The sequence below is a fragment of the Ornithorhynchus anatinus genome, chromosome 5, assembly GCF_004115215.2.
Source record: "Ornithorhynchus anatinus isolate Pmale09 chromosome 5, mOrnAna1.pri.v4, whole genome shotgun sequence".
NCBI lineage: Eukaryota > Metazoa > Chordata > Mammalia > Monotremata > Ornithorhynchidae > Ornithorhynchus > Ornithorhynchus anatinus.
The window spans coordinates 47,778,506-47,796,023 of record NC_041732.1 but is presented as its reverse complement, the minus strand read 5'-3'; the positions used below and the strand labels follow the sequence as shown (position 1 = coordinate 47,796,023).

The following is a 17,518-nucleotide window of genomic DNA, read 5'->3' as shown; positions in this document are numbered from 1 at the left end:
TGAACTCTTTTGGTCTCACTTTTTAAATTTTTGAAGTCGATTAATTTTGCAATTAAGTTAGCTAAGTTAGTAACCATATGCAATAAAAACAAGGAGCATGCTTTTTGGAGCAAGACAAAATAGAGAAAGGATACACAGAGACTTACAAAACTAGACCTAAATTTCAACCCTTCACTTACTTCCAGAGAAGCGTGGGAAAAGATCCTATCTTTTTTGGTCATTTCCGATTTGGAATTGACTATACTTAAAATGCCATTGGATGTCATAAGTATCAGTCCAAATTTTGTCTGCGCTTCTTTAAAATGATCAGGTCTGAATTTTATTCTGCCTCCAGGATTCTGATTTACAGACAATATGCACTCCTGCTTTAATTTGTTAGCCAACAACTTCAGGTCGTTTTGTGATAAAGAGCACAAGTTTGAATGCCTTAAGTAAAATGCATGGAAAAATCACACGTCTCAGTTTACAGAGACCAAAGGCTAAACTACCTTTTTTGATGTGGAAGATAAACAGCTGATTTTTAAACGTAAAAATTCTAGGCACTGTAATGACATAATGCCAACCCTCTGCTTAAATCTCTCAACAAAATTAATTCGTCTATAAAAAAGTTAGGAAAGCTCACGGCATTGAGAGGGTTCATCACGTGACCAATTATGGATGGAGAAGTTCCAAAGGGAAAACAATTCTATTCAGGTAGTTGGTGGAATCCAAAGATAACACTCCGGATTGAGAGAGAATGGTTATTGAAGAAAAGTGACCAAAAAAGAAGCAGATTGGCATTTTTACCAATCAGCCACTTAAGCATTAAAAACCTGACTTCTGGTTACTTCTTGTTCTGGATTGGGTTTCATTTGATCTTGCTTTCCTCCAAATTTTGCAATGGATGAAAAAGCAAACTAAACAAAATGATACCCTTCACCAGCAACACAGAATACGCATGTACTTGTACTGACCGGCTCAGAGTCATAGTAACAATCATCCCAGCTCTGTCTGAGGGGTTTCTTTGTCATCTGAAAGCAAGGCAGATTGATTAGGTAGCATTCCAATCACACACACATCCGCTGATTGTTTTAGGAAAGGTGGGTTAGGTGGGCTACTGGCTCTATAACTTGCAGAAGCAGAGTTCTTTTGGCAAGGTTGCACCGCAGCAGAGAAACACAATGAAGATTCATAAATGGGGGGTGATCATCCCCCCGTAACTCTTAATATTTCTTACTGTTTTCTCATTGCTATATTAATGCACTTCTCATATATACCTTAAAGACTGATTTATTTATATAAAGCAAATGTGCTTTTATTTCTGTAACAGGTCCTCGATTACAGCATTCCGCTTGACGGTTTCATCACACAAGTAAAGCCCATAGGCTTAATTTTGGTCTTCCATTCCAGAAGTGGAATAATTGCAATGAAAACAGCTATCTCGCTCTGGGAATGACTGAGGTGCTATGTGGAACAGCTTCAAGGGAAATTCTGCTTAATTCCCCTCAAGAAGAAGAATGGTGACTATAATAGCCTTCAGTGTTTAGGGAAAGTGATGTACTCATAACGGTTTAGTTTTTCCAAATATAGCACATCATATTTTTGAGGGAGGTTGACACGATCCATACTGGCAACACTATGGCTACATCCTGAATCCAACAAGTCACCACCCAAATGTCAAATTGATTTTTTTTAATAGCTTTAAATTGCAGTACTAAGCTCAGGTTCTTGTCCCTACAAAAATATATGTCAAATATTTGAGTGAAATAATCCACCAGGAGGATAGTTCATTTTATTATTAATTTTTCTTTTTTGGATTGGCAACCTGTACATGGTCTCAAAGGGTGAATTTAAAAACACTGAAATAAGGACCGCTTGAGTGAATTAGTGGTGTGATACTGGTATTTGCTATTACGTTTCAAAATCTTACTGAAAGTATCTAGTACACCTTCTTTGGGCATGATGATACTTAAAAGAGTAGTGATGACACACACTAGTGGAGATTACTAAAAAGTGTGACTTTTCCCCTCATCCACATAAATGGAAAAAAAGACACTGAAATCTGCTATTCAACTGAAGAAGTTGTGTCACTTTTCCACTATAAATTAAATACCTCCAAATAAAATTCTCTAAGAGGAATGTGGTTGATGGATTTGACTTTGACCTATCAATAGGCATATTTTGGGGCAGAAAAAACCCTTAGAAAACGCTCATGTTATAAGTCAGTCATACACAAGGATGCAGTTACATGCAAGGAGTGATATAATACAGACCTGCCAACAGACAACATTTCAAAGAGAACATGGCAAAAGAAATTAATAGTTAGTAAATGCTACTCAAGCTGCTGGGAGACAATTAGGTCCTTTAGAAGCCGAATACTTCCTAAAGTTTTCATTGTAAGGTATACAACATCAAAGAATAAAATCAGAGAACATCAGAATCATTACCCATAACAAGTGCTGATTGGCCAAAAAAAAAAAACCCAAACAAACCCCTTTGCTAAAGAACCTAGATAGAGGAGATCAAATATAAAAGAGAATGCTTTAGACAAATGAACTTGTTTGCTACTTAACAGATTTGAGCATCAGAGAATGTATTACGAGGAAAAAAATCCCACATAACCCAGTGCTTTTCTTCACCAAACTTTCCGTGAAATCCCACCTGGTTGAGGTAATGATACTCCTCAGGTTTTTTAAGGTGAAATGCCAACCTCTCTTCTTCACTCGCTCCTGCGAGAAGGTAATAAAATACATGGTAGTTCCTGCCAGAAATGTTAGGAAAAGAGGGTTCAACAGGATAATGATACAAGTGATCAATACAAATAATGTAGCTGCAGAATTACAATTTTTATAAATTATGTCAAACCGCCCATGCTGCATTATCCCTTTAGGCAAATCCAATATCTTCAAGTTCAATACATGAATACATAGATAAACCAAATTAAATCCAAATCAGCTGATGATAAAAATAATAATGGTATTTGTTAAGCATTTACTACATGCCAGGAGAGGATGTAGGCAAATCAGCTTGGACAAAGTCTCCGTCTCACTCAGGGCACTCAGTCTCAATCCCCATTTTATAGATGAGGAAATTGAGGCACAGAGAAGTAAAGTGACTCACTCAAAGTCACGTAGCAGACAAGTGGAGGAGCCAGGATAAGAACCCATGACATTCTGACTCCCAGCCCATGCTCTATCCACTAAGCCATGCTGCTCCTCTTAATTCAGTTTAACTATCAGCTTAACTTCTCATAGCTGATGGCTGTGAGCAGAAGGCTGAGGAGCATCGACTGCTCTTCACATCACATACCAAATTCTTTCCAGGCTCCCAGTACATGGCAAAGCAGGTTCCTAGGGCCACTGAGGAGTCCCTACCAAGAACCGGCCGCTTAAAAGCCAGCTGTAAATCTTCAGATAGAACAGGGAACAGGCTGATCCAAATTTGGTTGTGGGTAGGGAATGTGTCTACCGATTCTGCTAGATTGTATTTGCCCAGGTGCTTAGTACAGTGTTCTGCAAACAGCAAGCTCTCAATCAATCCCACTAGTTGACTGATTGATTTGGATTTGGCTCCTCGTTGTGGGCAGGGAACATGTCTTCAACTCTGCTGCTGCACTGTATTCTCCCAAGCATTTAGTACACTGCTTGGCCCATAGTAAGTGTGCAATAAATACAAATGAATGAATGAATATCCTTTACTGCTATTCTCACTGATGCACTAGTCCTAAATGATTTATCCCATAATGAGTCTGAGAAATTAAGATACTAATGTGAAAAGGAATGAAAAGTTTTAAGACTTAACTTTATCTATCACCAGTACTCTAAAGTGATATGGGGGTGGTGAATCACAATGGAATGCTTTGAAATCTTACAGCTGTGACCTCATCAATAGTTCTCCCTAAAAATGATGCATCAGCTAAAATTTTAGGTAGAGCAATGAAAAGTAGCATGTAAAGACATATTATTGAATGTAGGCCTAGCCTGATTAAGCCATTTTTCCCCGGCTCCCTCTCCCTCTGTGTGGATATATACTGAGAAGCAGCGTGACTTGGTGGAAAGAGCACTGGCTTGGGAGTCAGAGGTCGTGGGTTCTAATCTGGCTTCGCCACTTGTCAGCTGTGTGACTCTGGGCAAGTAACTTAACTTCTCTGGGCCTCAGTTCCCTCATCTGTAAAATGGGGATTGAGTCTGCGAGCCCCCCGCGGGACAACCTGATTACCTTGTATCTACCCCAGTGCTTAGAAAAGTACTTGGCCCATATTATGCACTTAAATACAATCATTATTATATATTTATATATTTTAGATTATTCATAATTTACTTATATTAATGTCTGTCTCCCCCTCTAGACTGTAAGATTGTTGTGGACAGGGAACAGGTCTGCCAACTCTGTTGTACTCTCCCAAGTACTTAATATAGTGCTCCGCACATAATGAGCTCTCAGTAAATACCATTTTTTGATTAATTGTAAAAAAATTTATGGTATTTGTTAAGCACTGGGGTAGACAAAAGGTAGTCAGATTGGCCATAGTCTCTGTCCCACATGGGGCTCACAGTCTCCCCATTTTACGATAAGGTAAGTGAGGCACAGAGAAGTGAAGTGACTTGCCCAAGGTCACACAGCAGACAAGTGGCAGAGCTGGGATTAGAAACAACCCAGGTCCTTCTGACTCCCATGCCCGAGCATTATCCCCTAGACAACACTGCTTCTCTTCAGTGAGTGCTTTATTAAACACTTGTTCTTCAATAACACACTCAATAAAATTGTAAAAATTTAATACAAATACACAATGTCTTGCCACAACACATTTTAACTATGTGTTTTGGATACAAGATTGTTAGGGACTGTAAGCTCATTGTAGGCAGGGACTGTCTTTATTGCTGAATTGTACTTTCCAAGCGCTTAGTACAGTGCTCTGCACACAGTAAGTGCTCAATAAATTTGATTAAATGAATAAATGAAATTGGAAAGGTCCACCTGACTTGCAAGCCTCTTTGAATTCACTACACCAAAAAACAGTTTTTCACACGTGGGCAGAGTCACATATGCAAAGTACTACAATGCTAATTTTCCTGTGTGTGAGAAAACAATCCTAATAGTATGGGGAGAACTGGGTGTACTGAATGTACAACAGTTTTCACAGGGAAACATTTTGCTCCAGGAGTTTGGTGAAAGATTTAAGGGGAGGAATGATTAAGTGATGATAACTAGATTTAAAGTTTTCAAGCTTCAGCACGCATTGCTTAACCTTGAGAGCATGGAATTAGAACTCCAGTAATAAGCACTGCCATTCCAAGAAGAAGAGGCTCTCAGCCTGCTAAGGAATTTAAGCTATGCTTCATCTCAGTTAATAGAATCATTTTAGTTGCAACAGTTCCTTTTCCATGACCTCAAAGAATACACACAATTTAAGACAAGAGTGCAAGAATAATGGTCTCAGAAGAGAAGCATTAAAAAAAAACAACAGTTGATTAGACAATACATGGTCTATTGATAAAGATTTTGGAATTTTTGTGTGGGGAATGAAGGGTAAAGAAATGAGTGAGAAAAAATTATACTTCAAAAAAATGGAAAGCACTAAAATGAACATTACATACAAATGAGGAAAATAAAAATGCAATTAACCAAAGACTAGTTTATGGTTGAACATAATGCATCTGTAGGCGAATTTGCTAAAAAAAAGTGTGATTCTAGTGTATTATTTAAACAGTAGTAGAAGGCAGATGGTTAAAATGGGAGGTCTGAACCTCCTGACCACACACATGCTGTTTAGCAAAATCCTTGCTGAAAAACTGTCGTAATTTTTACTTCCTAAATTTCTCCAGATTTCATCGTAAATGGATAAAATAAAAGTGAAATGCTCCTCAAAGATACTTTATGCAATGCAAGAAATTATTACAGCATTTAAAGAACATCCAAAATACTTCAGTTGGAATTTGTCCCATAATTTGAAAATTACGCCAAGTCAGAAGCAAATAGGGGTTGGTAAATCAATTCGTCACATATTCGTGTAATATAGTCCAAAATCTATATTCCCACTGAAAGGGGGGCTCTAAGAACCTTCCTTCCATCCAATCAATCTTACATTGCCAAAAAAAGTATGTAAAAACACCTACCGTTCGTTGTGCTCCTGATAAACTAGTCTAGACTTCTCCAGTAGATACTTTTCAACGTAAGCCCTAAGGAGGGGGGAAAAATAAATTATGAGCTGATTCAACACTCGATTTATTGGGACAATTTAATGTACTCTTCAGAATACCACAATGACAAAGCTTTATTTCTGTTTTGATTTACTTGGTTATGTAAATCCTTACACAGCCCAGGCCCAACATTATGTTTGGCTTTGAGGTTTTTGGTTTGATCCCAGGCTGGCTCTACTAAAAACCCAGCCGTTTTCATGGGATAATCCACGTGGCCTAGATGTACAAGGAAATTCTGACTAAGAGATCTGAATAATTTTCCCTTTTTGACCTTAACACCAGAACACTAATACTAACAGGCCTCGATAGCACTGTACTTAATGCTCAACACAATTATTAGGCTTCTCTTACATTATACATAACTACTCACTTATTACTGTATATACTAACATGAGGGATAAGGAAAAATGACTTCATCAATAATATTACAGTCCATATTTATTCTCCCTCAATAGGTTCAACATTTAATTTTAAAGTGTAAGAAAAGTTTCTATAATAATCGAAAACACTGCAAATTCAACCCCTTCCCTGAAAATTCAAGTTGTATCTTTTCCTTATCATCTATCACAAAAAGAAAACAAAATTATCATTTGCCTGTGAATTCTGCAGACAATTCAAAAGATGAAATACAAAACTGCATAGATGCAACAACTGGACGAACAACATAATTTGGACAAGAGCAATTCTCTTTTATTAACAAAGCAATACTGGTAGGCCAGGTAAGACTGATCTGGTGGAGGCGTGGTGAGGCTAGGGAACACAGTATTTCCCAAAAATGAGATCATGCTTCCCAAGTAGGTAATAAAACCACACATCATACAACCAGGAGATCAAAAACTCATTACCCTGGGCAAGGAGTCAGTGACTGCAGGATTGTCAAAATGCTAAAACACTCAGTTAGCCCACTATGTACATTCTGACTACGTTTGAAGGAAATACTGTTAGAGAACTAGGGTACCCTCTCCAACACTGCTATTTACCTGTACAGAAAGCCAAGTGATTTTAGGAGGAGACAACTTTATATGTGTGTGCAGTATGTACTACATTGTTAATTTTACTTAACACATGATTAGTCAAAAATATCAGTTTTATGGGAGAAGTGGGAGTCCCGCCCTATCTTGCTCTTGTTCGTAGTACAGAGAGTAGTTGCTGCATACTAACAGTTGAGATTTCTCATTCCCCTTTTTCATTCTAAGAAATTGTACTTCCTGCACTAGAACATTAGGTGGATGATACTGAAACAGGCTGATTCTTGCAGCTCTGCCACTTGTCTGCTGTGTGACCATGGGCAAGTCACTTCACTTCTCTGTGCTTCAGTTACCTCATCTGTAAAATGGGGACTGAGTCTGTGAGCCCCACTTGGGACAGAGACTGTGTTCAACTCGATTTGCTTATATACACCCCAGTGCCGGGCCCACAGTAAGTGCTTAATAAATACCATCATTATTATTATTATCAAAAGGTGTTTTGGGATCCCAGGCAGAGTGTCTCATGAAAGCTGGCATCCAGAGTGGGATGTGTGTGCTGAGCAGGCGACTCTGGGAGGGAATGAATCCTGACTGGGTTTTTCCAAACACAAGGAGCGGGGAGGGGGCCTCAGAAACAGGAGTTTAATCCTAGAGAATGGGGAATTAAATTTGGAAAGTGTTTATGGCTGAAGACTTTCTATATAAGCCCATTGAGAAGCAACGTCTTCACAGGAAGAATAATTCCTAGTTTCATATGGGATGGGTGGAAATGGCAACCCATAAATTGGCTGAGAAATCACAGGGTAAGGGGAGTTGCCGAGAAAGGGAGGGATGAAATAATACAGAGAACTGTTCTGGTGGAGGTCATAAATGTTTGGGGATGTGTTTATGCGTGTCTGAATTTCCTTCAACTCCACAAACTTCTCGCATTTTTCCAAGCCTTCTACAGTTGCCATCATTTTATTTTAAATGGTAACCAAATCAGCTCTGAGCAAACTGGAAATTAGACCCTCTCTACTCCATCTCTTCAAATGCCTTCCCAAATATTTGGGGGGCATAAGGAAAAATTCTCTTAAGATACGTCAACTTCTGGCCTGTCTGGAACTTATTAAAGGACCAACATGATACCCATTCCACTTATTTATTTGAACTGTGTCTTCTGCACTAGCTCAGCTTCTGGAAATTTGGTAAGTTTTTTTTCTCTCCTTTTAACACTGTTCTCCAGAAAGGATGGCTGGATGAACCATGGAACTTATATGTTTGAGAGATATTCCCATATTAGCCAGGGAAAGGCACAACTGTACTATAATTTTCCCTAAATGTGGCTGTAGATGAATAATTCAATAGGTTATGCTGCACAACAATTATATTACAGAGTTTACACATAGCTGTTTTGTACATTCAAGTATATAAATTCAAGGTAACCAGACTCCAAATCCTTTAACCAATTCTGATTGCCACTTACCCCCGCACAGTGCCTGTCTCCTGGTAATTTACTTGAATAAACTTGCCAAAACGACTGGAGTTGTTATTGTGTGCTGTCTTTGCATTTCCAAAAGCCTGTCAAAATAAAAAGGAGGAGCTGTTATCACTATTTCAAGATTTACATCCTGCACAAATCCTATTTACTTGCGGGCTTTTAGAACTGCTATTGTAATGTTCAGAGAGAAGTGAGTAAGGGAGGGAATTAAGCGTTTTCAACACTAAATGACTGCTTTGCCCCTCTGGACACCATTTACTGATTAACTACTACTGGTAAAGAAAGACAACAGATAATACTTTCACTTAAAATACTGTATTTGATTTTGAAAAACCCAAGTCTTGAATTGATAGAGAAATCAGAGTTGAGGTCATTCCCAAATTGCAGCAGAATCATCTTGGGAAGTTGTCTTGAACTGCAAGTCATAGGAACTGAAGTCAATAGATATATCAAACTCATTCCTTCCAATCAATCAATGGCATTTATTGAGTGCTTACTGTGTGCAGAGCACTGTACAAACCACTTGGGAGAATAAACACAGAGTTGGTATACACATTTCCTGCCCACAACAAGCTTACACTCCAGACCTCTCATTCACCCAAACTACTTTCACACTTTTATATTTCAAAAATATGTAAATATATTACACATTTTTACATTTTACTGTATTTAGTGCTATTCTGCCATTAACAAGGAGGGGTAGACTACACTGAAAGGTTGATTACTGTATCAGCTCTTCGCTGGTCTCCCTGCCTCCTGTCTCTTTCCCCACTCTACTATGGACTGGATCAGCTGTTGCCCAGATCATTTCCCTACAATAACGTTCAGTCTGTGTTTCCCCACTCCTCAAGAACCTCCAGTTGTCACCCTTCCCCCTCCACATAATAACAATGTGGTATTTCTTAAGTGCTTACTATGTGCCAAGCTCTGCATTAAGCACTGGGGTGGATACAAGCAAATTGGGTGGCACACAGTCCCTGTCCCACACTGGGCTCGCAGTCCCCATTTTCAGATGAGGAAACTGAGGCCCAAAGAAGTGGAGTGACTCATCCAAGGTCAAAGAGCAGACAAGGGGCAGAGTCAGGATTAGAACCCATGACCTTCTGAATTCCAGGCCCGTGCCCTATCCACTATTTCACCACTTCAAACAGAAACTACTTACCATTGGATTTAAAGAGCTGAATTGGCTTGCCCCCTTCTACATCATGTCTCTGCTCTCCTACTACAACCCTGCCCACATTTGGCTCCTCTAATGCCAATCTATTCACCACACCTCGATCCTGTCTACCTTGCCGCCGACGCTGATTTGCTCCCTTTATTCATCTCCCCTTCCCAGTCCCACAGCACTTATGTACATGTCTGTAATTTATTTATTTTTATGGCCTGTCTCTCCCTCTAGACTGTAAGCTCTTTGTGGGTAGGAAATATATCTGTTATATTTTACTTTCCCAAGAGCTTAGTACAGTGTTTTGCATTCAGTAAGTGCTCAAAAAATTACACTGACTGTCCATTACAAGAGAGATGATTACGAGTAGACATGGGATGCTAATCAAGTTGGGGAAGAAGGGATGAAGTGGGAAAAACCTAGAGGCATGGAGGAAAATCCAAAAACGATATTGAGGCAATACATAGGGAGATTCAAAATTCATTGACATTATGCAATTTTCATACAACTGTAATAAAAAATTTCAAGCTATATCCAGGTGACAATATTTGTTAAGACTTTCTGAGGCTTAATTGCAAATGTGTGCACCCTGAAGTAACTTCTTGCAAGTCAGAGTAGCAATAAGAAATCTCAAAATTCATAACCCCTTTGGAATTCAGCAGGCTTTTCCCCATGATTCTAATTTGAGGATATCCAAAGAACAATTTTGGGTTAATGCTCAGCATCGTCAATCATTTCCTCTCCCTCCCATTCCCCAACACATTACTTATTTTACAAAAAAGCAGACAGTGAAGAAAGCTGCCAACCTATACCTCCCTTCCTCTGGGTTTGTGTGTGTGTGGCTGGGGGGGGGGGGGGGGGGGTGCACGGGATGGTTAGGGGGTAGGGTGAGCATATTTCCACTTTGATGGGGTACAAATGAAGGGGCAGTGCCTTTTTCCAATATGGGACTACTCCCCTTAGGAAGTTGCTCTGATATTTTTCCACAGTACATTCCATCTGATTTCCACTGAAATGCTGAGGAATATTCTCATTACTTTGTACACCTGGAATGTCAAGTGGAAGATAGTGAGGAAAAAGCATGTAAATGACTTCTCTCCTGCAGGGAGGTAGCGAAAATAACAACTGAGGCACCAAAAGGGGAGAGAGAGAGAGAGAGAGAGAGAGAGAGAGAGAGAGAGAGACACTATTTTTTAAATACCATACATTTTTTGGTACGTTTCTGGCCCAGGCTCTTGTCTTCTACTGACTAGACTACTCAATCACCCTCCTCCCTGGCCTCCAGCCTCTCCCTTCGCCAATCCATATTTCACTCTACTGCCCAGATCATTTAAAAAAACAACAACAAACATTTAAAACATGTCTCTCCACTCCTCAAAATCTTCAGAGTTTACCCATTCCTCTCCACATAAAGCACAAACTCCTGCCCAACTGCTTTAAGGTACTCGGTCAGCTCATTTCCTCTTATCAGTAACTTCCTCTCTGGACACTATAAAGTGCACTCTTTCTTCCAAACAAATCTCACTGTGCCTCAATTTTGGGTCTTCTGCCTGTGACTCCTTACTCCCATGCTCTTCCTTCTGCCTGCAATTTCTACCCCCTTTAGGTCTGCCAGACCACAATGCTATCTTCAAAGTTCTAAGGATGTCCCACCTCTTCCAAGAAACTATCCCTGATTAACTTTTCTTCCCTCCAGATCACATCCTCCTAACAATGTATTCATTCATTCATTCAATAGTATTTATTGAGCGCTTACTATGTGCAGAGCACTGTACTAAGAGCTTGGGATGAACAAGTCGGCAACAGATAGAGACAGTCCCTGCCGTTTGACTGGCTTACAGTCTAATCGGGGGAGATGGACAGACGAGAACGATGGCACTAAACAGCGTCAAGGGGAAGAACATCTCGTAAAAACCGATGGCAACTAAATAGAATCAAGGCGATGTACAATTCATTAACAAAATAAATAAGGTAACGAAAATATATACAGTTGAGCGGACGAGTACAGTGCTGTGGGGATGGGAAGGGAGAGGTGGAAGAGCAGAGGGAAAAGGGGAAAATGAGGGTTTAGCTGCGGAGAGGTAAAGGGGGGATGGCAGAGGGAGTAGAGGGAGAAGAGGAGCTCAGTCTGGGAACGCCTCTTGGAGGAGGTGAGTTTTAAGTAGGGTTTTGAAGAGGGGAAGAGAATCAGTTTGGCGGAGGTGAAGAGGGAGGGCGTTCCAGGACCGCGTGAGGACGTGACCCAGGGGTCGACGGCGGGATAGGCGAGACCGAGGGACGGTGAGGAGGTGGGCGGCAGAGGAGCGGAGCGTGCGGGGTGGGCGGTAGAAAGAGAGAAGGGAGGAGAGGTAGGAAGGGGCAAGGTGATGGAGAGCCTTGAAGCCTAGAGTGAGGAGTTTTTGTTTGGAGCGGAGGTCGATGGGCAACCACTGGAGTTGTTTAAGAAGGGGAGTGACATGCCCAGATCGTTTCTGCAGGAAGATGAGCCGGGCAGCGGAGTGAAGAATAGACCGGAGCGGGGCGAGAGAGGAGGAAGGGAGGTCAGAGAGAAGGCTGACACAGTAGTCTAGCCGGGATATAACGAGAGCCCGTAACAGTAAGGTAGCCGTTTGGGTGGAGAGAAAAGGGAGGATCTTGGCGATATTGTAGAGGTGAAACCGGCAGGTCTCGGTAACGGATAGGATGTGTGGGGTGAACGAGAGAGACGAGTCAAGGATGACACCGAGATTGCGGGCCCGAGAGACGGGAAGGATAGTCGTGCCATCCACGGTGATAGAGAAGTCTGGGAGAGGACCGGGTTTGGGAGGGAAGATGAGGAGCTCAGTCTTGCTCATGTTGAGTTTTAGGTGGCGGGCCGACATCCAGGTGGAGACGTCCCGGAGGCAGGAGGAGATGCGAGCCTGAAGGGAGGGGGAGGGGACAGGGGCGGAGATGTAGATCTGCGTGTCATCTGCGTAGAGATGGTAGTCAAAGCCGTGAGAGCGAATGAGTTCACCGAGGGAGTGAGTGTAAATGGAGAACAGAAGAGGGCCAAGAACTGACCCTTGAGGAACTCCAACAGTTAAAGGATGGGAGGGGGAGGAGGCTCCAGCGAAGGAGACTGAGAATGACCGGCTGGAGAGGTAAGAGGAGAACCAGGAGAGGACAGAGTCCATAAGCCAAGGTGAGATAAGGTATCGAGGAGGAGGGGATAGTCGACAGTGTTAAAGGCAGCAGAGAGGTCAAGGAGGATTAGAATGGAGTAGGAGCCATTGGATTTGGCAAGAAGGAGGTCATGGGTGACCTTAGAGAGAGCAGTCTCGGTAAAGTGGAGGGGACGGAAGCCAGATTGGAGGGGGTCTAGGAGAGAATGGGAGTTAAGGAATTCTAAGCATCGATTATAGACGACTCGTTCTAGGATTTTGGAAAGGAAGGGTAGTAGGGAGATAGGGCGATAACTGGAGGGGGAAGTGGGGTCAAGAGCAGGTTTTTTTAGGATGGGGGAGACGAGGGCATGTTTGAAGGCAGAGGGGAAGGAGCCCTTGGAGACTGAGTGGTTAAAAATAGAAGTTAAGGAAGGTAGGAGGGCAGGGGCGATGGTTTTAAGAAGGTGAGAGGGAATGGGGTCCGAGGCGCAGGTGGAGGGGGTGGCACTTGCGAGGAGGGAGGAGATCTCCTCTGAGGATACTGCAGGGAAGGATGGGAAAGTAGGGGAGGGGGTTGGTGGGGGGGAGGGGAGAGGCGGAGGGGTGACTTTGGGGAGCTCAGACCTGATCGTGTTGATTTTCGTGAGGAAATAGGTGGCCAGATCATTGGGGGTGAGAGATGGGGGAGGGGGAGGAACAGGGGGCCTAAGGAGAGCGTTAAAGGTCCGGAACAATCGGCGGGGGTGACGGGCATGGGTGTCGATGAGGGAGGAGAAGAAGCTTTGCCTGGTGGAGGAGAGGGCAGAGTTAAGGCAGGAAAGGATAAATTTGAAGTGTGTGAGGTCGGCTTGGTGCTTGGACTTTCGCCAGCAGCGCTCGGCAGCTCGAGCATAGGAGCGTAGGAGGCGGACGGAGGAGGTGATCCAGGGCTGTGGGTTAGTGGAGCGAGAGCGGCGGAGGGAAAGGGGGGCGAGAGAGTCGAGATGAGTAGAGAGGGTGGAGTTGAGAGCGGAGACCTGATCGTCGAGAGTGGGAAGAGAGGACAGGGCGGCAAGGTGAGGAGAGATGCTATTGGAAAGACGGATGGGATCGAGAGAGCGGAGGTCTCTGTGGGGCAGTAGCGAAGATTTGCAGGGGGAGGGAGTGTGAGAGATGAGGCAGGTGAGAAGGTTATGGTCAGAGAGAGGGATTTCAGAGTCGGTGAGGGAGGAGATAGTGCAGCGGTAGGAGATGATGAGATCGAGGGTGTGACCGAGTCGGTGAGTGGGCGCGGTATGGTGGAGGAGGAGGTCGGCAGAGTCGAGGAGGGATAGCAGGAGGGCGGCAGAGGAGTCGTCGGGTACATCCATATGGATGTTGAAGTCTCCGAGGATCAGAGTGGGCAGAGAGAAGGAGAGAAGGAAGGTGAGAAAGGGGTCAAGGTGGCTGAAGAAGTCGGAGGTGGGACCGGGAGGGCGGTAGATGACGGCGACAAGTAACTGGAGGGGGTGGTAGAGGCAAATGATATGGGCTTCGAAGGAGGGAAAGGAGAGGGAGGGGGGAGGAGGGATAGTGCAGAAGCGGCAACGGGGCGAGAGGAGGAAGCCGACGCCTCCTCCCTTACCGGTGAGTCTGGGGGAGTGGGAGAAGGAGAGGCCTCCGCTGGAGAGAGCGGCGGCGGAGACCGTGTCTTCGGGAGAGAGCCACGTTTCCGAAAGGGCGAGGAGGAGGAGAGAGCGAGAGAGGAAAAGGTCATGGATGAAAGGTAGCTTACCTGTAATAGAGTGGGGGTTCCAGAGGCCACACTTGAAAGTAGCTGTGGGTGCAAGGGGAGGAGGGGGGGAAGGGTGGGGGGGAGGGGAGGGTTTGGATGGGAAGGAGGTGGCGGGGCCCTGGACGGGGAGAGGGGGATGAGGGGTAGCGGTGGGTCAAGAGGACTGGGATGGGGCATGGGTGGGGAAGAGAGAGGGGGGAAGGGGTGAAGAGGGGGTTTGGTGGGGGGAAGAGTAGGGGGAGGGGGAAGAGGGGTAGCGCTGGTAAAGTGGGGTTCTAGGGAGGGAGAGGGGAGGGGGGGAGGAGACAGAGGAGAGAGTGGGAAAGAACTGAGCAAGAGAGGGGAAGGGGAAGGGGAGGATAGGAAGGGGGGGGAGGGGGGAGGGGGGGAGGAGGGACATGGCGAGGCCAGAGAGGTGGGTGGCAGCACTGACAACAATAAACAGTAATAAACGAAATCGTTTATTAAACGAAATCGAATATACAGTATGATACAATACGGTAGTGCTAATATAGCAACATGATACAGTATGATATAATATAGTCGTGTTAATAAAAGGGGCGATGATCAGGGTCGGGGGTAGACTCGATTAAGGGGCGACCTGATCAAAATTCAAAGTCTGACGACAATAAACAATAACAAGCAAGATCGCTAATATAGCAACATGCTACAGTAAGGCACACTACAATAGTGTTAATAAGCAGGCGATGAGCAGGGTCGGGGGACGAGCCGACCCTACCCGATCAGACTCAAAGTCAAGCGGCCAGCGGCTCACAGTCAACTCTAGCACCTTGGTAAATTTCAATTTGCATACTTTTTTCTTTACACACAAGTGCATTTCCATTCTTTTCCCAAATCTATAATTATTTCTGTTGGACTCCTCTGCTGGACTGTATGTATGAGGACAGGGATTGTGTCTTTTGACTCTACTATATCCTTTTAAACACTTTAGGCTTTGGGTGCAGTAATAATAATTATGGTACTTGATAAGTGCATACTACGTGCCAAGCACTGTACTAAAAGCTGCGAGAGACACAAGTTAAGAAGGTTGGACACAGCCCCTGTCCCACATGGGGCTAACAGCCTAAGTTGGTTCTCAATATTGACCCATTACTATAGTTCTGCTGTGGGCCCAAATTTTTAAAAGTGCAGCCATCAATATGTTGTCACGGTCAGACCTACTTTTTCTCTGAGAACTGCTTTTTTTCCCCATTGTACAAGCTGGTCACAGTCTTTTTCTTTCTCCATTTTTCTTTCTGCTCTGTCAATCTCCTTGCATCCCCCATCAGCACTATTACCTCTCTAGCTTTATTTATGACTTGAGAAATACTAACTTTGTTATAAAATACTGCAGATGTCTAGAAATCCCTGAAGAAAAGTACTCTGCAAATCTTAAAGTGAAACACAATTTTAAAATTCTGTCAGATAAAATAGCTCCCTTTTGAAAAAAAAAAATACCAGAAACTGATTGGCTAATGACAATACTTTCTTTTCTTTTGCTTTTCATACCACCATGATTTTATAACAGTTTTCTTAATCTCTTATGAAATATCAGAAATAGCTCTACTTACAATGCCATCAGGCTTCTGGATGGCATCTCAAGTTCATCAATTACTCGGCAGCATTTTTTGAGCGCTTACTGTGCAGACAGTATTAAGCGCTTGGGACAGTACAATACAATTGAGATGGTAGTCAAGCTCCCTTCCCACAAGGGGTTTACAGTCAAGAGGGTTAGGCAGACATTATTATAAATTACAGAGAGGAACTTAAGTGCTGTGAGGCGAATACCAAGCGCATAGAAGACGCTGTAAGAACAGGGAGCCAGGGAAAGGAGGGCTTTAATTGGGCGAGGCATCTTGGAGGAGATGTGATTTTAATATGGCTTTGAAGATGGGGAGAGTAGTGTTCTGGCATATTTTTAACAGGAGGGAGTTCTAGGTCAAAGGGAGGGTGTGGGCAAGGGGTCAGTGGCGAGTTTGATGACATTGAGGGACAAAGAAGAAGTTGGGGTTAGAGGAGCATAGTATACAGGTTGGGCTGTGGTTGGAAATCAGCAAGGTAAGGTGGTAGGAGGGGGAGAGCTGATTGAGTGCCTTAAAGCCGGTGGTAAGGAGTTTGTATTTGATGCAGAGGTGAATGGGCAACCCCTGGGGTTCTTAACAAGTGGGGAGACATGGCTTAAACTTTTTTTAGAAATATGATCTGTTTCAGACACGGTTAGTTTGAGGGGTTGGAGGGACATCCAGGTAGAGATGTCTTGAAGGCAGGAGGAAATGAGAGACTACAGAGGAAGAGAAAGGGCAGGGCAGGAGAGAAATCTGGGAATTATCTGCGTAAAGATGGAGGTTGAAGCCATGGGAGCAAATGACTTCTACAAGGGAGTGGGTATAGCTGAAGAATGGACCTAGAATTGAGCCTAGATGAATCTATGCTGTCAGAGGGTGGGAGGCAGAAGAGGAGCCTGTCAAAGGGACAGAGAAGGAACTATCAGAGTGAGAGAAGACTGTGTCAGTGAAAGCATTTACACTACAATATGGCAATAAAAACAACCAATTAATTTGAAGGGGATCATATAGGATCTTTCCATGTTCCTGGCTCATTCATCTGCTCTTTTGGCACAGGGATTAATATTTTTATTGAAACTAATTATACATCTCCACTCTCACCAACACTGAAATCCCTTTATCTGACCACAAGCTCCTCGCCTGCCTTCTGTCTCACAAACCCACTTCCGGCAAATCTGTGATGTTCCTCCACAGAAACCTCCAATCTTTGGACCTACACCAATTTTCTCCAGTCACCATGCCCCATTTATTCTCCATATCCAAACTACCTTTCCTGGCAGCAC

The 17,518-nt window shown here is 43.4% G+C and overlaps 1 protein-coding gene across 1 annotated transcript in view; it reads right to left on the bottom strand.

The window, feature by feature from the left end:
- The window catches only part of MYO9A (myosin IXA), a 227,547-nt gene that overhangs the window by 163,800 nt on the left and 46,229 nt on the right, over positions 1-17,518 (bottom strand). The window contains exons 3-6 of the mRNA XM_029065937.1: positions 8,613-8,707; positions 6,096-6,158; positions 2,641-2,740; positions 954-1,010 (exon numbers count right to left, since the gene is read on the bottom strand). Coding sequence (XP_028921770.1) covers positions 954-1,010; positions 2,641-2,740; positions 6,096-6,158; positions 8,613-8,707 — 315 coding nt within the window. The remainder of the gene's footprint in view (positions 1-953; positions 1,011-2,640; positions 2,741-6,095; positions 6,159-8,612; positions 8,708-17,518) is intronic.